This window comes from Apostichopus japonicus, chromosome 6, assembly GCF_037975245.1.
Source record: "Apostichopus japonicus isolate 1M-3 chromosome 6, ASM3797524v1, whole genome shotgun sequence".
Classification (NCBI taxonomy): Eukaryota; Metazoa; Echinodermata; class Holothuroidea; order Aspidochirotida; family Stichopodidae; genus Apostichopus; species Apostichopus japonicus.
Window position 1 is genome coordinate 15,465,431 of NC_092566.1, and position 23,570 is coordinate 15,489,000.

General features: G+C 36.3%; 1 protein-coding gene across 1 annotated transcript in view; it reads right to left on the reverse strand.

Annotated features, from left to right (window-relative positions):
• The window catches only part of LOC139969090 (tachykinin-like peptides receptor 99D), a 90,188-nt gene that overhangs the window by 19,187 nt on the left and 47,431 nt on the right, over positions 1-23,570 (reverse strand). The window contains exon 2 of the mRNA XM_071973867.1: positions 8,627-8,777. Coding sequence (XP_071829968.1) covers positions 8,627-8,777 — 151 coding nt within the window. The remainder of the gene's footprint in view (positions 1-8,626; positions 8,778-23,570) is intronic.

Genomic DNA, 23,570 nt, shown 5'->3' on the forward strand with positions numbered 1-23,570 from the left:
TTGCGGGTTTCTCCCACATTTGTGGTCGCTTTAGCGTCGTAAAAAGAACTGCGGATTATTATATATAACTGCGATAAAATATACAACAGTATATTATCACCTCATGCACACTGCTTCATAAAAATAGAAACTTTGATATTTAAGTTCTCAATGTAGCCTAGTATACTTATTGAATTCAATACCATGCAAAAGTACATACTTTGAAAAGGAAAGCATAATATAGCCCGCTCTTAGCTATTTTCAATCCCTTCAGTATAGTAGGCTACTCTTTAGATTTCACGATAAAAAATAAACGGATAGATTACCAACAAAAATTAAAATATAACAAAATGCCTTTCTTGATAAATATTAAAATGCGTTAAGGCTACAGTAAAGCAAATGATGGGATTATATTAGATACACTCGTCCGATTTTTGATCGAGTGTTGTTCATTTCGAAGGTATGCCACTTTGCTTGGAAACAGAGCACGGAGAAGTGTGCTTCATTTGTTAAAGTAATTAACGAACCTCAACCCTAAGGAGGAATTCTAAACCACGCACTCTTCCTTATATACTTGGCTCTTGTCTTGTTTTTTGTTTTGTTTTCTCTTTATTTTCTCGAATTAATCCCACGATTTATGACCTATATTCCGCAATTGGATATGGTGAGATTTGCTTTCATATTCACATGTTAACTGAACCATATATTTGCCTTGTTGAAATGGATCGTCCTGCAGAAGAAAAGGTATACTTTTGAACGAATGAAAAGTAGTACATATTTTATTCAGCTTCCTGGGTGAAATTTGCATTCAACTTCCTATATATGTTTCGTTTTGGAGATAACAACATTTGAAGTTGACATGTTTTATACCGAAAGTGAACTTGAGGCAAACAGGTGTGATGCCATAGATATACACACTCACAAATTGATTTCATGTCTTTTTGCTTCTATAAATTCTTCATCTAATTTTCCTCCAAAATTTGCATTTTTAAGAAGACGTCTTTTTGGTAAATAATATTCATTGCATTGTTTGAAAAATCGAGCGGGGTATTGTGTCAACAATTTTCTTTCCAATATTCATCATTATCTCTGATTGGTCCGATTGATACAGGAAAACTATGACGTAACTTAAGTGAACTGGGATTAGTTGACGCCTTGTACCATGGCGGCGTCCGGATTTGCTTTCTTTTTTTAACCCCAGAAAATGTACCCCCAGGGGGTGGGGACGGGGCAGGGGGATAAGGAATAAAATATGAAGGGGAAAGTGTAGCATTTGTAATGTTATATTAAAACATAATAACATCACTTATCTCGTAATCCTTGACGTGTCAGAAGTTTTTCATTTTAGTTTTTAATTTTTCATTTTATTTTCGCCATATCAAAGTCCAATAAAGTGAGGGAGATGGTTGAGTGGTAATAAACCTGCCTATTGCATTTTTCTCTTCTAACATTATTCACCTTTTAATCATGATTTAATGTTTGGAATACTCCTTTAAGGCTAAACTGACGATGAACGTCTGTTCCTCCCAGCGCGGGACTAAAAATTAACGTGAACCAAATTGCTTTGTGAAGTCTTGTATAACTCAAACCTAACCGTATTTTGTTACTTAATCTGCATATAAACAACATAGCACTCTTGGGTGACATGCCCAGCAACATTTGCGTTTGTAAACAAGAGGGTCACAAAACAGAAGGGGAAACAAAAAATTCGCGAGGTCCTATTAAGGAAGTCTGCGTGATAGGATGCGTAGTTCAGCTATTAGGATTCATGAACGTCGTATGTTAATATAGGAGGTTCATCCCTCAAAGAGTGAGAGCGTTACTAAAACGTTACTTGTCCTGATAGCGTTGGTTCCTAACGATTCAAATCGACGTTCCGCAAACTATATGTGACACGATCCTGCAAAAGTAGGTTGCGAATACGTTTGGGGTTGGCCGCGGGATTTTTCCAGCCGTCGGGAAATATATCTACAGTTTCCGGAACTTTCCGACGGAGATGAGTTTAATGTTATGTTTTTGTTTAACATAAATTCCATAGCTTACGATAGCTTACATACGTTCAGAGCTTTGATTCTGACGTGGTGGGTGGGGGTGGGGTGGGGTGGGATGGGGTGGGTGAGGCTTGGAAGGTCGTTACTCAGTCCTCATGTTGGATCCTGGATCATTAGCCTAAAACGTTTGTGGACTGCTGGCCTACATTTATTGTATATCGAAGTTAAGTTTGTGCCTATATCCTAATCGACCGTTAAGGTATGAGGTAAGAAGCTATATGACACACCCAAACAGAGCCTGATATAGAAGAAAACCCCACACATCCACAACGAGGAGATGATTTAGTGAAAGATTAATTTACTTTAAAAGAGGCAAAGACATGCTATAGGCTAGCAACTTGAGAGATTCTAAACCGATGATGAACGATTAACCGTTGGGTTTAATGCTCTTACGAATACCGTTTTACCCCATACCCCCCCCCCCCCTCCCCTACTTACACACCCGAGAAAAGGTTCTTTTGCTCTTGACAAGTGTGTTTGCATTTTGCTGTCAGTCCTCCGCTGTTCATATATAGCAGATAGAAACTACACTGCAGAAAGTGAGTTACTGTGGCATCTGTGTTCCAAACACACTTTGGCTTTTTAAGAACTCGATACGGTGACAGGGTTTCACTTCAAGCCAAGATCCATTGATTTTGTTGTAAGGTCACAAGTTGACACTGTATTGGTCGTATTAATATGCACCCCTCCAGATGTTTTTTTTTTGTCCTTACATTTGGTAATCAACTTTAATTGACGTTTGCATTAATGCTTGACATCTTCATCAATATGCAATTTTTTTACCTAACGTCCAAATCGTTTGTACAAATTGCATTCAAAAAATTTGCATTGATTGCACTAATTTGCAATTCCCAGTTTCTGGAAATTAAATTCTGTCAAAATAACAAGATAGATATCTCATGTAATCTATGGTGACACTTTAGGAAATCGATTGTAGAACCGACTGAATTACCAGGCCTTGGGATAAAACGTTTTTGTTTCCTTCTCAAACGAGACGTTATTTGTGACACAACGGAAATCGGAAAATGTTAAGTAATAATCTCCATGTGAACTTTTCTTTGCAGTAGCGCTGTATCGCAGCAGGTAACCTCAATTCCGTTCTTTGGCTTGTTTCATTATATGTATATATATATATATATATATATATATATATATATATATATATATATATATTTTATTATATGATATTATATATTATATATTTTATTATATTATATATTATATATATATATTATACATATATATATAAAATATATATATATATATAAATAATAATAATTATTAATATATTAATAATAATAATAATAAAAATAATAATAATATAAAGGCTTAAAAGCACAACTACTACAGAAAACTGTGTGCACTGCTGTGCTGGAAAACAATTTAAACATTAGTTTTGGTATACTTTAGTAGTTTACTTTTTACCCCCACCCCCACTGTGACTTTGTTCTGACGGAGGTGAATTGTGCAAGTAAGTTTACGCAATTATCAAGATTTGATATGATTGATGATATTCTTGTGGACATCTTTGTGTTGTCAGTAGATTTTGGATTGCAAACGCAATCCTGTAAATGTGTGAAGTATAAATTAAACGCGGTATAAATCTACTCCTCGAAAAGTGAATATTTTATAAAATGCGAATCGGATTTTTTTTTTTAAATTTAACCTTGAACTTTATAATAGAACACGTTTGAGATACTGATCGTGTGATATTGGCAAGGTCACCGTTTCTAGAAATAAATAAAACACTATATGTGTTCATTTTTCTATAAAGTGCCAACTAAAAAATGTCGTCCGTCCATGGTGACGCATGAGTAGTAAACAAATCTCACGGGACTTTAATTCTGGGTGTAACACTGTAAGTAAATATAATTACTTGCCATGTATTTATTACGATCCCAACAAAATTCAATTTATGCCGTTTCGAAGCCTCATTTGAGGGTCTCATTATAAAGAAGTTTTCGAATTAAATCAGTCGGCCATTGCTTATGTCATGAAGTGTGTTTTTACTTTATTTATATGTATATATAGGTTGTTTGTATGACCTATAGGTTGTTTGTATGACCTCCCACTTCTATGGCAGTAATGTGCCTCTTATACGTAGAATACACATCACAGAGAATTACAGCATAGAAATAAGAAGGAACTTTATTGAAGTGTATAATTAATTAACAAATTTCTTACAAATAGCAGATTTAGAAAGAAATATGACATTAAAATAATTAGATTAAAAACAATCAATCAAAATAACGTTGTTCAATATACGGTTTGCATGCTTAGTTAGTTATTATATAAATGGTGAAAATCATTCTCAACTAATATTTTACGCTTATGTCGAATAATCCAAATTGGATTTTTAGAAAGGTACATAAAATGGTCGTCATTTATCCATTAATTTACAAAAGGATATATATATATATATATATATATATATGCATGCGGTAAACAAATTGAACAAACCTAGATACCGTTAATAAAAATACTATATAATATTGCAATTCTTTATAATCACCTTTTTTATCTTCATATAGCGAGTACCTAACTTTTCATTCTTAAACATTTTTTTTTGTATTTGCTAGTGTTTGTTTTATTCATACAGTTCTAAACAAAATCTGTATCATTAGGGAGCTCTTTAGTGATGCGTTAAGTGTGCATGCCCTGTTTTCAAGAAATTCCAAATGAAGAGACCGGATTATATATGATCGCAATTTAACTTTACACGTTCATAAGCGACCCTGTAAGATGATCTAACGATTGCATAAATTTCTACTTAGCAAAGTCTTGAATTAGTTTATTTTTATTGTTATTATTATTTCATGATCTTCTCTATTTCTCTTTGGGGGGGGGGGGTGGGGAGGGTGGGGAGGGTGGGGGGTCTCTTGGGTTAACAAGCCGGAGTGAGATAAAATATGGTAACTTCTTTCTCATGTGTAATTTCTCAATATCCATGCAATCTTGTCTTTCTCTCGCGTCTTTGCTTGCCACGTGAAGTCACTTATGTGTTTATAAGACGCAAAGTCTTTTAAATGGATCAGCTTATGAAATAATCCTGTACTGTATATATAAGAAGGACAATGACTTTTACCATATATGGAGATATATGGAGTGACATAGCTACATAGCTTAGCTTACTTTTGTCAGATTTAGTCCTCTTTAAAAACTGATCATATTAACCGACAAATCTATACAGCTGAGTGGAATGTTATAAAAGGCTTACATAATATGATCTTATAACCGACTTCAGAAGACATTCTAATGTGACAAGAAACATTAAGTGACTTGATCTATCAATAAGTGCAAGCAGTTAAGCAATTATTGAGCGTCGCTGATCCAGGGGCCTGCCTCTTTAGAAATTTGTTGACTGATATATAAACTTTGGTTTTAGCTCACTTGACAAGCATCGTGATTGGGTGACAAAATCCCCCCCCCCCCTCTTTATCATGATATGTCAGTTATATTTAAATGTTATAGTACATGTCGTGTTAATTATGGACTTCGCAACTGTTTGAGTTAGAATTTCAAGAAAGAAAAATGGGAGATAAAGAGAGGGTAAAATTTTTTATTTAAATTTTAAATCGTTTTGGACTTTTCTTGATAATCAACGACAAGTTTTGTCTTTCGCTTCTTCTGAAAGTAGGCTGTACGCATGCGCTGATCAATCAATATAAAATAAAACTGTTAGCAAACTGCTTATCCACTAGAGAGCCTGTGTAAGAGAATGTGTATGTTTTTGTCCCTTCTGTTACTGTTACTTGTCATTTAGCCTTTGAAGAAGATCCTGCTATACTGAGGATCGAAACGTCAGGCCTAAATATAATCAAGTAAGGTATTTTTTCCTGCTTAAGTTTGATGAATTTTATATTTATATTTTTTATTAACCTAACAATCAATTTAATGTAGATGTGTCATATATATTGTGACATGCAGGGGAGGGTGTTATAAAGGTTCGTGACCACTTCTCGTTCTTCCAATAAAAACAGAACACTTTGCTTTAAATTTCCTCTATAGAGAGCTTTCTATAGCCTATATACGTACGCGCAATACAGTTACTTGTATATAACAATAAAGCTCTCATATGTTATGAATTGGGAAACCACCAATCAATGAATCCACATCCCTGCTTGGAAATCTACAAAGGAAACTTTGTGAAGGATACATGCCAATGAACAGTCGATTCACACAGAGATGACACTAACTACTGTGAATCTTAACGTGTTGTACCACGGTAAATACTGGATCGTGCTTACAAATCTGATAAATCGGTTGCAGGTGCTACTAGGTTGACAGTAAGAACTGAGGATATGTGTATAATCCCAATAAATCCCAAACAACTGGATTTGTTGGAATTACAAATATCCTCAGTTCTTACTGTAATCCTAAATAGCACATGCTACCGATTTATAGCACGATCCAGTTCTTATACTGCGGTACAAACTTTAAGAATTACAGTAGTAACTGTGTCCTCTGTGTGTATCGGGTGGAATGAAGTGTGTTCCTTTGTTCATAGGAATGAACTTTCTATAGTTCTATATCCTATGGTAGTAAGCCATATAACTGTTATCATAAGGTTAACCCACTCTTTGTATATATTTCTTATTCAAGGGCATGTACCAACTCTCTTGAAGAATATTTCGGCCTGGTGCATTTGGTTTGCATCTGGGAATCAAAATATCTCTCAACCGTATAGCCGCCTTTGTAGAGGTTATACCCCTCGCTTGCACTTACCTGTAGGCTCCACTTAAAGCCTACTTCCGTCTGAGCTGGGTTTACTTGATTTCAAGAATCCTTAGTTGTATGTATGGTACTGGGAACCCCCCAAGTCGTGCAGAGAAATACTCCTTATTAATATTCATTTTATATCTATAACGTGCATGGAAATCTTTGATTTAATTTCTGATTTGTTATTGGTAACAAAAATTGATACGATAAACGAGAATTAAACTCATTTTTTCTACATTCTTATCGATTTCAAATTTAAATTAAGTAGTAATATATAATTATGAATCAGTTATATGTAGTCAAATATTAACATACTCTTTTTACCTGAATTACCGTGGTTTAGTTGTCTGCCTATATTACCGTTAATATCTTGTAATGAATTACAAATTACACACACGTTGCTTTTATTAATTTTTTCCCCTTTTTCTTGTTGATATCATCAATATTGGCTTTGTTTTTTTAACAGCGCTTTTATTCCAGTTAAAACTCTGTGTCCCTTTAATTACTACCTCCTTCGCCCCTATACGTCTATGACTCGGTTACCTCTAACTCTAAGAAAACTCCCTGTCGCCAGCATAGACAGGGATAATTTCAGCTAACTATCCGTTCGATTTTACCTAATCCCATTTTACGCATGTGACTATAAATCGTTATTCATGCATGACACAACTACATGTACCTTGTCCCATGCCTCAAGTAAATGTGATAGTAATTATATCATTAATGTTGAGAAAATTGCTCTTCTCTTCGAATCTCTATAGCCTACCCCCCCCCCCCCTCAACCCTGTATGTTTGCCGCTTGATATTTGGACGTGAATCCATATAATTACCTCTATTCGCTTAATTACCGGAATCGTGCTTCGCGTGTTCACGAACCACAATTCCAAAGTATCTGGGAAAGAGTGGAATCTTTCCCCGTGAAAATATTTGCACTTTTTTTTTAATTTTATTTTTTTAGGGTAACACATACTTCGTATAATCCATATGATAAATGTACAGTAACTTAAACAGCTATATATAACCTTTGCAAAATATTAACTAATATAGCTTGGTTGAAATTGTTCCTCAATTGGACAATTTTTACATCACTATATGGTATTTATAGACCACAATAGCTCTGAAGTCTCGAAGCTTATAGCTTTAACCCAGTGGAGGGGTGGGTGGGTGGATTGGGGTGAGCACGGTGAAGCCCTTGTCCCCGGTACCGTATAGGGTCCGAGGCTTAAAGTATAAACGGTTGCACACCGGTTGTGTTCAAAAGTGACAGGTTTCATATCATCAAGAAATTGTGGGAACCGAATCTCATCGCAATTTGCTCGTTTCGCTCGCCTTAAAGGGAAGCATATATTCCATGGCCCGGGCCCACAAGTGCATTGTTACGCCGCTGCTCGTGATCAGTGATTCTGAGGAGTGTGAAGGGGGGTGGGTGTGAGAGTAAAAATTGAAAGAGGGGCACAATATTTATGTCCTCTTACTTGCGGTGAAACAAATCCAAACGTAGATATGAATCATAGCATATGATAAATCAGAATTTACATATTTTGTTTGGAAGTTTGGAAAGTTTGTATAGACAGCATCATCAGCCCCCCACCCACCCCCTCACCCTCGCCGTTGCCACGGACCGGTCACGTGTAACCTGATAACATTAATAAAGAAGACAGAACTAGAACTAAAAGCGAGTAGCAACATTAGCATTACAAAGCAGGTCCGGATAACATGGTCTCCATAGAGATACGCGAGAGCTTATGAAAATACCAAAAGGAAAAAAAATATATATATATATATATATATTATGACACAGAAATTATTCATGACGTGCGTGGACATTAGAAATGAAGGATTAAATAGTTAACAGATTAAGGAAAGGATTCTCTTACCTTTCTTTTAGCTTTGGTCTGCCGAGTTCTGTTAGGAACCTCTTCTCCAGGTGAAGTATTAACCCATAGTCTGGTTGCTATGATGTAGTAACACACAGCCATGACAGCGAGAGGTGTAACATACATTAGAATAAATGTCGATACATTGTAGCTGTGTGTGAGAGAAAGAAAAAAAAACATAAACTAAAGTCGCTAGTTTGACTCGTTCCACGTTTTTTTTTATTCAAATAAAGAAGTTGGGATTGAAATCATGTTTCAATTTGTCAGAGCTAATTCCCAGACTTCCTGAAGGTTTCTGCATAAAACAGTAAAAAAAAAACGTCAACATTTCAAATAAAAAAGGGTATTGCTTAATTGGACTAGAAAACCGAGAGAAACAAACATATAACAACTTATAGCGATTGGTGATGTGAACCCGAATATAAGAAGATACGAAATTCAGTCACAATTTTTCTATGGTACGTCCCACGGGCATATATACGAACAGACCTGACGAACTTTGGGGAGGGGTATAATAGGGGGGGGGGTAGATATAACAACTGACCCGTGATCCCTCAGGAGCACCGGGGAAAATATGGAGGGCGGCCAGGAAGATACTGGATGAAAATAAATAAACACGAAATATTCTTAATTTCATAATAAACTATAACGCTTCAGGGAAACTGAACAATTGAGGGTTCGATGATATAATAATTGTCCAGGCGACCCGACCTGGTTCTTGGCACCTCTGTATTCGAACAGAGTCACGTATTGTGTTTTCTATCACATGTCTTGACACGTGACAAAGACAGGCATTGCATATGCAGGCTTACAACGGAAACCTACCTTCCATGATTTACTTCTAAGTCCAATATTCCTGAAACAATGAATTTCGTCAAATCTTGTAATGATGTTAGCCTAAAACTAGAAATCGGTCTATTGGAAATCGCTTAATACTATTGACTCAGAATTATCCTGTCAAGATTGAGATCAGCACATTTATTATTTTAAGAGATGTTGCATAGATAAAATTTTCCAACTGTCACATTTTTGACCACCGATTTTCCAATCATTGAAGATGCAACCTAGGTATTGATTGTGGTTTTTTTTTTTTTTTTTGGGGGGGGGGGAGAAAATATCACAAAAAACAACAAAAAACATTTCTCTCTTTTCTTTTCTTTTCTTTTCTTTTCTTTTCTTTTCTTTTCTTTTCTTTTCTTTTCTTTTCTTTTCTTTTCTTTTCTTTTCTTTTCTTTTCTTTTCTTTTCTTTTCTTTTCTTTTCTTTTCTTTTCTTTTCTTTTCTTTTCTTTTCTTTTCTTTTCTTTTCTTTTCTTTTCTTTTCTTTTCTTTTCTTTTCTTTTCTTTTCTTTTCTTTTCTTTTCTTTTCTTTTCTTTTCTTTTCTTTTCTTTTCTTTTCTTTTCTTTTCTTTTCTTTTCTTTTCTTTTCTTTTCTTTTCTTTTCTTTTCTTTTCTTTTCTTTTCTTTTCTTTTCTTTTCTTTTCTTTTCTTTTCTTTTCTTTTCTTTTCTTTTCTTTTCTTTTCTTTTCTTTTCTTTTCTTTTCTTTTCTTTTCTTTTCTTTTCTTTTCTTTTCTTTTCTTTTCTTTTCTTTTCTTTTCTTTTCTTTTCTTTTCTTTTCTTTTCTTTTCTTTTCTTTTCTTTTCTTTTCTTTTCTTTTCTTTTCTTTTCTTTTCTTTTCTTTTCTTTTCTTTTCTTTTCTTTTCTTTTCTTTTCTTTTCTTTTCTTTTCTTTTCTTTTCTTTTCTTTCACTCTTCCTTTTTCGTTTTGTTTGTCTTTTTGGAGCTATTTCTAATTCTGATTGATGCTAAGATGTCGTCTGCAATAAGTGGGTCTAGAAAAAACTCATGAATAATTCTAGTCGTGTTATGTAAATTCCATTCCGACAGGATAAACAGAAACTGGTAATTGTACATTTTTGCCCTGATTTACAGGGAATTAAATAAATTAAGTGCGATTTGACGAAATTGGTTACTTTTCCTTGATAACCAAATGGACATATTGCTCTGTAAAGAAAGTTGGCATGTCAAAAGGCATCTTGTAAGGCATCCTTCCACAGTGTATCGTATATACTGTGTTGCGCACATTATTGTATATGCAAACTTTACGCTATATTTCAAGATGCCCTCGTGTCCTGTTCAAAATGTTCTTGACACTAGGAATATGTGCTCACTCATTGCTAAAAACGGAGTAATGTGTTAGATAAGAACAGGGGGGTAGGAAGCTTCCAACAAGTGTGGGGGGGCACAACATCAGAGGGGCACTTTCTCATTCCACAACCACCACTCGTTATGCTATAAACCGATACACACCGGCCATATCACTTAAATATATATGATGTGTTAGTATGCTATCAATACTATTTATTGACATTGTTTATTGTTACACGTGCTACAAAAAGATATGGGATGCCATTTTATAAATAGCATGTACAGACTAAAACTGAATCATTAAAATAAAATATTAAAATTAACAAAGGCTTAAGATATCCAAAAGACAGTTCTCCATCAAATGGGCACATTTTATTTGCCATGAGGGCACATTTGCTATTTTGGAAAAATTGGGCACTTACCACAGTGCCCCCAGCTCCTACACCTCTGGATAAGGATCTAGCGTAGTAAAATGACCGGTCTCAGTACATCATGCGAACACTCATGAAAATTAAAGCTGAGGGGTTTTATTCCTGCTTTCATGTTTTGTATAGTTCCAATGTCAAAACGCGTCATATGGAACTTTGATGCATTAATTTCGTTTACATGACAAACTTAATTAACTGACGCAGCAATCTGAGATTAAGCTCAGTGTTGTTATAATTATTAACTTGAATCATTTCTGAAATGATTTTTCTACTTCTTCTTTTTATTCAATGTTTCCTTATGAATAATACCTGCAAGGTTTTTTGTGGGGAAGGGGGGGGGGGGCGTAGAGGGCATAAGTCTTAATAATACTTTATAGCACTTCTTCTAAAATCTCTCTACATACCGGCTACAAAATACTGCAATTTAGGCAGAAAGAGGAGAAAGCAATAAAAAACTATAAAAAAAAAAACGCCAAACATGCAGGGAAAACAAAATCTCTACAAACCACCTGACTTGTTCGTTATTCAATGCACGTCAAATGTTATAAGGAAATCGAATACCTCCAAAACTTTGTCTCCATATCTATATAATTAATTGATTCAGGAAGCTGCCACAAGATGCCAAGAACCCTGTGAGACTTTTAGCGTTTTCGATCCTCATCTCAACGGATTTATTTCGAGTTTGGTTTACAGAATTGCCCTATTAAAGGGGAATACACAGTGACAGAGAAAATATATATAACGTTCTTAGAAGACTACCCATTTTTTTCTTCTTTAACATCTTTTACATCGATGTGTGAAAACTGTTTCTTAACATATTGATTATGGATGTCAGAGTTGTCCACGAACTCCCAACTTTTCGAGACACGATCTGAGTCAGTATTATACTATAATACGCAAAGATCAAGTTCATAGTGTAATATTGTAATCAAGTTCATAGTGTAATATTGTAATGAAAAATGCACGGTACGGTACTGCTATGGCGACATATGCGTATGGAACGCGAACAGAGTTTGTCGATAGGTACGACTTTTGTACATTACTAAATTATATGATACATCAGATTTTAGTTCAACAAAAAGTACTCTAGTTTTGACTTTCAGAAAACGTCTCATGAACCCCTGGGATGGACTCACGCACCCTCTGGGGATTCATGCACCCTAGTTAGGGAACCCCTGGGCTAAAGGAAGAAACTTACACTGGGAGGTTCATGGATTCTTCAGAAGAAATGAATAGAAGAAACATTTTGGTTACATCTCAACATGAAATCTGGTTACACTGTTTGGTGATTTGGGGAATTTGTTTGAAGTGTATGAATAACAGATTATTTACCCAACCCTGGAGAATTTTCAAGAAGTATATGTATATTTGTATATATCTGTATTAAAGTTGTTAGTTGTTAACATTTTGTCCGTCTAAGTTGATTTATCATTAGCACACTAATGAAAACGAAGCCTTTTTTTATCGAACAATACAGGTGACAAACGCCTACAGTGGAATTACTACCTTCCTTACCGGTTTCGAACCTTTGGACATACAATCAGCGTCCATAACCTAGTGGTTAGGGTGTCCGCATATAAGGTGGGAGGCCCGGGTTCGAACCCCGGTGGAGGCTGGAAGTATTTTCACTGTTCTTGATTTTCCAACTCGTTACGATTTCAATTCTATATATCTTCATTTGCCTTTGTCGTTTACCTCCATTTCATTAACATAAAGTCTGTTCAAAGTATCTCTTTCGAGATCCGGCTTTAGGAATCACAAATGATTTCGAGTTGGCAAATCAAGAACAATTGAAAAACTTCCAGCCTCCACCGGGATTCGAACCCGGGCCTCTCGCTTTTTATGCGGACACCCTATAACCACTATAGGCTATGGACGCTGATTGTATGTCCAGAGGTTCGAAAACCGGTAAGGAAGGTCTTAATTCCACTATAGGCGTTTGTCATATATATATATATATAAATATATATATATATATATATATATATATATATATATATATATATATATATAGGAATAGGACGATAAAGTTGACGTGATTGGTCATAGAGAGAACACGTTGAACGTGAAAGCTTCCTTACCCCCATGATCCTTCACACCACCTATCAGTACGTAACATGATCAGATCTTCTGAATGTGACCCCGATTTTTAATCTCTTTATATATTGCTTTAAACGCGTTGGACGATGACCATAGTTGTTATCACCACTTCAACAGAAAATCACTAAGTTTCTTTCAGTGGTGAATTTAGAGATGACAGGTTTAAGTGCGTGTGCAAATTGACATCGGTTTACTCTGCCAACTCATATCAACTTCATATACTCGATGACATCTGTTCCAAAATAATAAAGAGGATTGGGTTCTTTCGCGGAGGATGTTATGTACTTGAACCGATTTTACAAGTAAATGCCATGTTTATTTATTGTTTTTCTAAAATTTCCAAATACTGAAAATTCGTGAAGAAAAACGTTCGTAAATCTGTATAAGTGCCAAATGAATCCCACATCAACCAAATCAATAAAATGATTTAAAGATGTAAATATTTCTGCGCATGGTCAAGTACTTCTTCCAATATTTCAGACTTTAAAAAGTGTGTACAAGGCATTTCACGGTTGTTAAAGTGTTTAGGTTTATTTTACAAATTTATTAATATTATTTTCATCATTATTATTATGATTATGCAAATGCAGGATTATTAGTTTTTCTGTCTTAACGGATGACGTAAGGCATGCACAAACTTAATGATGATAATGCTGTTGACGATTAAACAATACTATAGTGCTGTCAATCACGGCGGTTGTATTTTTACAACACTTCTAATTTTTTTTGAGATATGCTCTTTAAAACAGCTGAGGTTTTTAAGTAAAGTGACTGGATTATAAAGTCTACTATGCGATCAGTTCCTCGAATGCAACACAAAAGTCAATATGAAAAACATGCTGTATATAGCATACCAAAACAACATGTGTAACATGTATTACATATTTGCTAAAGGTGAATGGTGTTAAATGTTATCCAAGTATGTTCTGTTGTTTACATGAAGTTATTACAGAACATGTTTTGGTTGAGTTATTTGAGTTCATGAAACCAAAGGATTAAACATTAATATTTATGTCTGCGATGAGAAGCCGATGTCATCATAAAAAAAATAGCCTCAGGGGAAGATTTCCAGTGCGTTAAGTCTTGTAACGTGTATATAAGCGTGGCAGACGTTCCATATGACGAGTTTGTTTGCCTAGACGCGCATCCAAGCATGCAGTCGATAAATTAGTTTACCCGAGGGCACATCATATCTGCTCTCTATGGGCGACATCACAATAGATATGTACCGATATACGAGAAATAGGACATGCTGTTAGAAAAGTATATGTTACAATTGAGACTTGAATGTTCATTTGAAGACACGTGATGGCAGTGGCGTAGCTAGAGGTTTTGGCGCCCGGGTGCGAGTACAAAATTGCGCACCCCCCTACTGAAAGACCAGTAAATTGCGCGCGAAGTGCGAAAACTTTTGGTTATATTTTCGGGGAAGTCGTTACAGCCCCCCCCCCCCCTAAATCAAACTAAATCAACGCCTATGATATTTCCACCTTTCGAAATCTACTGCCTTGGAACTGTATACTGAAATACCCGAAATTTCCGTGATATGTAGCCATTACAGAATACAGAACAGAATAAAAACAAAGAGAAAACGATAGAAATGGACTGAAAAGAAATCACAATCTATAAATTTGATAACAAAAACAACTCCATTCAGTTCAGATTCTTATTAGTAACTGGAAAATATTCATGCCTGACGACATACATCAATTTCGTCATGTTTTTTCTATAAAGTGCTTATTTTTTTTACTCTCATTCTCCCATTTCAGCGCCCCCCCCAACCCGGCGCCCGGGGCACGTGCCCTCACTTAACCCCCCTATAGCTACGCCACTGCATGATGGTGCGGTACATTAATCTTCTCTTTTGACCCATTTATATATCGCTTGTTCATGCCATTGGTTGAACGTCTACTCGTCTGACAGTGGTTGGTTATAATATACGTTGCAAATTTCACATTGAAATGTTCACCTTCTTGGCCCAGTATTTGGAACTAAAACATGAATTCAAATTATAACGTCGAACCCATTCCTCCTGCAGTGACGTACGTAGTATGACTTAACCAGTATTGAACAGAATTTGACAGATGTTAAACGTTTTTAATCGTAGTGTCCTGATTGATGATGTTATCGCGTCAGAAATGTTTTTCTTGGAAATGTAAAACAAGATTAAATGCAAATTAGACAATAACATATTACAGTGACGGGAAAGTTACCTCTGAGGGTGGATGCAACGTAATGTTTGATGGAGTTAAGCCAAGACTTTCCTAGACGGAAAAAAAAAACGATTGTTGGATAAAAAATACTTGAAATATTCCAAGAACACATCGGGATCAGGATTAAGGATTCCTTCGGTGAGGTAATAATGCTGATCCCGGACGCGTCCTCGAGAGCGCAAGTTTTTTTTTTTAAATTATCGTCATTATACGTCGTCGCAAATTGGTCACAATGAATGTGTGTAACTTAAACAGCTCCCACTTATATAATGATCCCGAGTTATCGGGTTATTTGATCCCAGAGTGTTCACACTTCAACCTAGATCGCCCTTGTGAAGGAGATCACGATTGTGGCTTCTGATCCTGAGTGTCTAGGCGAGCATTCGTCACAATGATTGAATGTAACTTAAACAGCTCACACTCTTATAAAGATCCCCGAGTTATCGGATTATGTGATACCCGTGTGTTCACACTTCAACCTAGATCGCCCTTGTGAAGGAGATCACGACTGCGGCTTTTGATCTTGAGTGTAGAGCGAGCATTTGTTTCAATGATTGTGTGTACCTTAAATAGCTCCCACTCTTATATAGATCCCCGAGTTATCGGATCATTTGATCCTCGAGTGTTCACACTTCAACCTAGATCGACCTTGTGAAGGAGATCACGATTGCGGCTTCTGATCCTGAGTGTCTAGGCGAGCATTCGTCACAATGATTGAGTGTGTAACTTAAGCAGCTCCCACTCTTATATAGATCCTCGAGTTATCGCATTATGTGATCCCGAGTGTTCACACCACAACCTAGATCGCCATTTTGAAGGAGATCACGATTGCGGCTTGTGATCCTTAATGCGAGCATTCGTCACAATGATTGTGTGTAACTTAAACAGCTCCCACTCTTATGTAGATCCCGAGTTATTGGCTTATGTTATCCACAAGTGTTCACACTTCAACCTAGGGGGGATCACGATTGCGGATTCTGATCCTGAGTGTAGCGGCGAGCGTTCCGTCCACACGACAAAGTTGATTTGCCGTTGCGGTGACAAATCTTCCTTGCGTTCTCAAATTTCGACTACGTTTGCGGCTTCAAATGAGTAACGTAATACGTTTCAAGAGTTCTCGAAATGATTGTATTACAAGCCCCGTAACACCAGCACTAACCTGTTGCTATTTAATTCTATCATTAATCTATTCTGCTTAACTTGGAGGCCATATAGTTTTACGTTCAATATCCGTGTGTTTCTGCAAAATAATGGATGAACAAAGGATTTGAAATTCCTTCTCCGTTATAACCGTTAAATACTTTAATCTTAATGTCAAATTGAAGCAACCCCTAACGTTCCCCCTTTTTGTGTTCTTGTGCATAAATCCCTGTCAATGATTAACCTTGAAATGTTTACCACATCGGTTAAAAAGATAAAAACCATAAGCATAGAGAACCCGTATGGCAGGATCATGGATACGTGATGACCAACCTAAACGAATACCAATTTATTCCTGTCAAGACTATGGAAAAAATTCAATCTAATTATAGCAAACAAATTCTACGAGGCCTCACTTTAATTCTTTTTTTAAGGGTGAAAAAAAAACAGAGGAAAAATTCCGTTCAACCCCGAAAACAGGAACTTGTATACGTGTCGACATTGATTTAATGAATAATCTAGACGCAAAACGTTTTTCTAATGTTGATGTTAATGTTGGAATCAATAACACGAGACATCTCCGGTGATCACAGAAGACCAGAATATGCCAGCTTGCACTTTTATCAGAACAACATAATCGTAAAATTGAAAATATTTCTTGTCATACTCTAGACCAGGGGTTCCCTAACTGGGGTGCATGAACCCCCAGGGGGTGCGTGAGTCCATCCCAGGGGGTTCGTGAGACGTTTCTGAAAGTCAAAACTAGAGTACTTTTTGTTGAACTAAATTATATGATATATCAGATTTTAGTTCAACAAAAAGTACTCTAGTTTTGACTTTCAGAAACGTCTCACGAAACCCCTGGGATGGTCTCACGCACCCCTGGGGGCAGGCGCGTAGCCAGGAATTTGCCAAGGGAGGGGCGAAACTGTAGATTCGGCATTGCAAACTATCTAAGCGTAGCGTCACCATGGTTGGCGCGAAGCGTACAAGGAAATTTTGGCTTAAAATGCCTCCCAGATCGCTGGAAATGGCACTTCCCAGGCCTTGTAAGTTGCATCTTAACATTTTCTCTTTTGAAAATAGTAGCGATATCATAAATTTTTTTTTAAAAAATATGCTCAAGGGGGGAGGGCGGCTGCCCCCTTCGCCCCCCCCCCTTGGCTACGCGCCTGTCTGGGGGTTCATGTACCCCAGTTAGGGAACCCCTACTATAGTAGGCTATACTATCAAAAACGCATTCGAACAATTCACCGTAATTTTCTCTACGTTCTCGTCCCGTTTCAGCCCGTCTTATAGCCCGCTGTACTTACAAACGAGGAGAGCGATATTTAGGCTTACCCCCCTAGGGATCGAACAACGGTGTAAATTCTACACGAAGATCGATAAAAAGCTATAGGGGATTCACAAACCAGATACGGTATAGAAACGAAAAGAAGTAGTCTGAAGATACTTTTATAACAGAAAACAGACACTTCTTTACACTGGATTTGTTGAAACGGCTTTACACTTTCATTTTACCGATTTCATTATGTTCAAATCAGAATATTATCTGTTATCTCGCCTTTAATTTCTTCGATCGCAAACTCTTTCTTCACACGAGTTGTCTTTCCCAGCTTATCTTACATTTTATCGTAGAAAGTAAAAAGGAATTTTCAGCGATTGTAAAGTTTGAAAGTCCATTGTGTGATTGTATGTACTTTTGTGTAAAACAAATTGAGTGCATAGGTTCGTACGTGACAAGCGTCGTCACGTAACACTAACTATGCGGAATCGAAAACCATAGAACATTGTTATAGTTGAAAATATAGTGTTGCGCCGATAATCGTCTGCGATATCGGTAGGCCTATAGCGGCCGATATTTGCAATATCGGCGGTATATCGGTATCGGTAAAATTTAGCCTGATTGCCGATAACCGGAAACCGATATTGAACTTTCTGCCACACCAAAGCCACTAGTTCTTGAAATCATTCATTCTTCTATTGCCAGATGCCTTCACAAAAATACAACCAAATTGGAAATAATTCATATCTTTGCCATACAGAACGCTATATGGATGTGGTTTTGAAATATGCAGCACCTTTATAAGCAACTACTCACAGTATACTATCCCTTTAAAAAAAGTGACGTTTAGAAGTACAACGACAGCTATTGCATAAGTTCACTTGCTTTTTTGGGTCTTATTTTAACTGAGAAATTTCCCGTGCTTTGAGTTATACTGTACTTAAGACATTTACCTCTGGTTTGCACATTATCAATTTATCATGATCCAAATTTTATGTTTCCCTATCAAGTTTGCATCAATTCGATTTAATTAAATATTAACTCGGCAATGAGACCAATAGCAAACTCTCACAGGGGTAAATTAAACTCACATAAGACGCCTTGCACTGGGAATCATTCAGCCAATGCCCTAAATTAATAGAGGGCGCTCTCATATCTCAGTGTACTATTAGAGTTCCTGAACTCTATTTCCCATCTAGTTCTGCCAAACTTGAAAAGATGCAGAGTCTGAAATCACTGAAAACTCCTGTCAAGGGTTTTGGGCGGAAACTTTTTGGGCAAACTATACCTGTACGTTCCCTTGACATAGGGTCACAGGTAGAGATTCACTCATTCCCTGCCCAATCTCAAATCTGAGTCAGGATTTAGACGTATCTTTACCCTGCTGCCGTTAAGAATATAAACTCAAGTCTTTATTAAAGGTTAGCCTATTACTCTTATCCAGAAAAAAACGATTTCTTAGAAAGAGTTACTTACACAGAACAACACTGAAATCTAGAAAAGCTATACATCTCCTCAACCAGGTCACTTTTTATAAGGAGCGCCCTCTTTAATGATAGCTTAGCTTAGCGCGCGTCTGAGAACGTTTTTGTTGGAGCAAAGAAAATAATATAAGCTATTAACACTGTGTAACTCGTTGCAGACGTATTGCATCGCGATGTTGGTATTACGTCATGATTTCACGAGAAAAACTTCAAAAATGTTCATTTGTGAACTGTAAACAAACTGGCTATTGTAATGAAGCATAACAGTTATGAATCTATTGAATTCTAATAAATGAAAGTATGAACAAATGCGCCTATAAAAAGTCAAATTACACGTTCTGAAGTTACGTAGCCAGCATTCACTGTAGATTTGCATTCACTGACAATACGATACGATTAAATTTGGAGATTAACTCTAAAACCTCTTCTTTTTCGGCTGGACTTTCAGTAGCAAACATTTCTCAGAATTTTTAAATTTCCCGAAAATGTATACAACCTGTATTCTTTTTTTTATCTTTTTTTTTTTTTTTGGGGGGGGGGTGGTTGTTGTTGTCTAAAAGGCTATCTTGTTGCTGTATACGCGGGGTTGTCGAAGATGTTTGCGAATGCACGTTCTTTATATTTTAAAAAAAGTCACTTTATTATTTACCCTTGTACAACCTGAATTACCCTATATCCTATCTTTTATGCACGATCACGCAATACCCTTCAATATCCTTTTGAACCCAAGAGTTTACTAGGTCAGTTCGATTGTGAGAAAATTTAAATTCGTTTGTTATCAACACATATATAGTCACAATTAGCGGAAATGACGTCTTGCGTCGGAACACTAACCAAACTTAATCCATTAATATGCATTGGCAACTGACTATTGTATTTATTTGGTTTTAATTAAAAAACACTTTGGTTTTAGGGGGACTTTTTTCCCCCATTGAACTTAGATAATAAACCGTACCCTACATATAAATTTGTTTTTTTCCTCAAGTGTCGCAGCTAGATCGAATTTCAGTGACGTCCAATGCGTAATGCAACAATTTACGTCATCTTCGATAACAAATTTTCTCGCCTGTTTTTTTTTATACATTCTAGATTTGAACCCGGCGACCTATCGCTGTATGCAACCATCGCTTCCTGATGTTGGGTATTTGTCTTATACAGTAGATCAAATTGTCACACATGTAGACTAGTTAATTTGAAGATGTCGTTTGATATTTGTTCTATTACGTGCACACAAACGAACGCGAAACTATAAAACCTCACATGCACGACAAGTGAAATGAAGCGTTTCATTGGTGGTCTTCCTTATATATATACGTAAGGAAACGGTAAAAGACCCCCCCCCCCAAAAAAAAAAAAAAGCTTTTTCTTTATCTACATCATGTTTTGATTGTTTCGGAGGGGTGGCCGACCTAGTGCCCGAAATATGGACCTCAAAACCATAAAATCATCAACTTGGTGAAACTTGCATGGGTCCATTAGTTTTGTTTTAAGATTTCATCATGCTAAACTTGTAATAGGTTACTGACTGTGTTATCTCCTGGATACTTTATCCATAGACATTAATGTAGTTCTGAGACATTAATGTGTGTAGAAGTATCACATTAAGTACAAGAAGCATATTGTTTTTAGTGGAGGTCAAAGGTCATTTGGGGTCACCAGAGGTCAAATTGTGAAACCCTTGTAAACATGTACATCCTCACTATACATTACGTCAGATTCATGAAGAAACCTGCTCATGTTACATCATCGAGACCACAATGCATTTTTGCATTCTGGTTACAGAAAGGGATTGTTACTGTAATGTGTAAGAAACCCCGTTTATTGAGCCTATAAAATCTTGATTCGATACTAAAAGTAACTTTCAGTAATTTTAACCAGCTCCCCTTTCCTCACCCTTTTCACCCCCCCCCCCCCCCTCACACTCGTATCAACTTGCTGGCTATTTATTTTCTGAATGTTTGTGCTATATGCTGATATTACCATACCAAATATCAACCGTGATATGCTGATTTATTAAATTACAACGTACGGACTTGTTTATTCGTAACATGTTGTTATAAGTTCTTATGGCAATAATCAAAGCTTTTTCATCGACAGAAAATTAAATTCTCCTTCTACAATGGTCCTTTTTGAATATTTAATATTTGAAAATGAAAATGAAATGAATTTTTAATATTTCTTTGTCTAGCTAATAATTATGATACCTCGGAAGGTTCCGAAAGTATTGAGAACATTTAAGTACGTTTTCGGGCGCGCTGTATTACTACAGTTCTAATGATGTTTTCTTACGCACACTTATTTTCGTATAGTAGTTTCAAGCACCACTGAAATTTGACTCTAGTCCCTCTCTTCCGAGAAATCCTAGATTCGTCACTTGAAGCTACAGAATCATCTTACAGATTTATTCACCACTGGACCAGTGACGTGCACAGAATTTCAAAAGTAGGACGGTTGGGGGGGGGGGCGGGGTCAATTACCAATGCTTCGATTGATTTTCTTATGGGGAATGAATCTTTATGGACGTGCTGTAGGCGGACAACAAAAGTAATGCTGAGGAGTGATGCTATGCGATTGTTGAGGGCCACCGTCATGTAAGATGTGGGTCTGAGGTGGTTCTGGGGTGTCCCCCCCCCCCCAGAAGAACATTTCAAAGTTTGCAGGTCAAATTGTGCATTCTGAGGGCATATTGATACTATAATTAGTTTTATAAGTATAGATCTCAGTGCAAACGTTACAAATTTTCAAAATCAGCTATTGCTCTTTTTATTCCATTTAGCTGATCATTTCATGTAAAGTCTGTTAGTTAATGACCGGCAATTTGGGGGAATATTTAGAATCAGGGGTAAAATAAATTTAAAGGAAAAAGCTGCTTTATAAAAAGGTTAAGGTCTGGGCTGTTTACTGGGTAGAAAAACAAAACAAAACAAAACAATGTTGTTTCGAAATTAAAACGTTAGACTTAAAAGACAGACGTTACCTATATTAGTGCTAAGCAATGTTTGGGAAATTAATTAAAAACCATTAAGGAGAAGAAGATGAATTGAACAAATGGATTTATTAGTCGCTTGCTCTCTGCAAACGGGTCAAAATTTGGCAAAAGTACATCATCAAGATTGTGTGATTATTCAGTATACAAAGTATAGTACCACAACATGAGTATCCCCTTATTGACCCCGATACATGAAACACCGGTAACGTATTATACAATGATGATATGTTAAAATAAGCGTTGTTATATAGGCCTATAGTTAAAATTGATTTCTTGTGACTGAAGTTGGTTGCTAAGCAAAATTGCTGAACATTTTTTTTTAGGGGGAGGGGGGGGGGGGCATCTATCGGTCAAAATGACGTCCTTATATGCCGTGTTTCTAATTTGATGGTAGTTCGTAAATGCATATGGCAACAGCGAAATGAATGATGTCACTACGGCAATTGAGTTGAAAATGTCTTAGTTTTCCTTTTAATATTTCAATAACTTATCCAGAAAGGGAAATTATATTTTTCTAACGAAAAAAAAAGATGCATTTTGATGAAACACTAAATACAGAGAATACTAAACAAGCTAAGCAAATATTATAAATGAATAAAGTTTCAAGGATTACCTAACAACAATATCATCAAAAGCAGTAGGAACATTTGCCCAGATGACGTCACAGACCACCTATATTGTGATCCAACTTTCTGAAGTATAGTTGAAGGTTTGGCCAGTCAAAATAGGTTCCATTCATTCAACCATATCTAAAGTTAACGGGACAAGAGATTGAAATGGAGTTTTCAACTAGCAGTGTGAAATGGTTTTTTCCCTTTTAGTATCAGTGTTTGCCATCAGATTTTTTTTCCCTTTAACAGCATTCAATAACTTTAAGCGGTGATTTTTTTGGGTATATATCCTAAACACTTTTGAGTTGTGCCTCTCAGATAAGAACCCAAGCCCTTACCTAACTAGGTTATGAGCATTTCGGTACCATTTCCTTCACTTATTTATTTATGCATCGTCACGCTTTAACTTCCAGGATACCAACGGCGGTATTTTGTTTTTGATATACCATAGTTAGGAAATAAAGAGGGACATTTTGGGTGATTACATCATCCTGTTACATATATTATAATATGAACAAGACGCATATCTACCATTAAGTATAAATGTC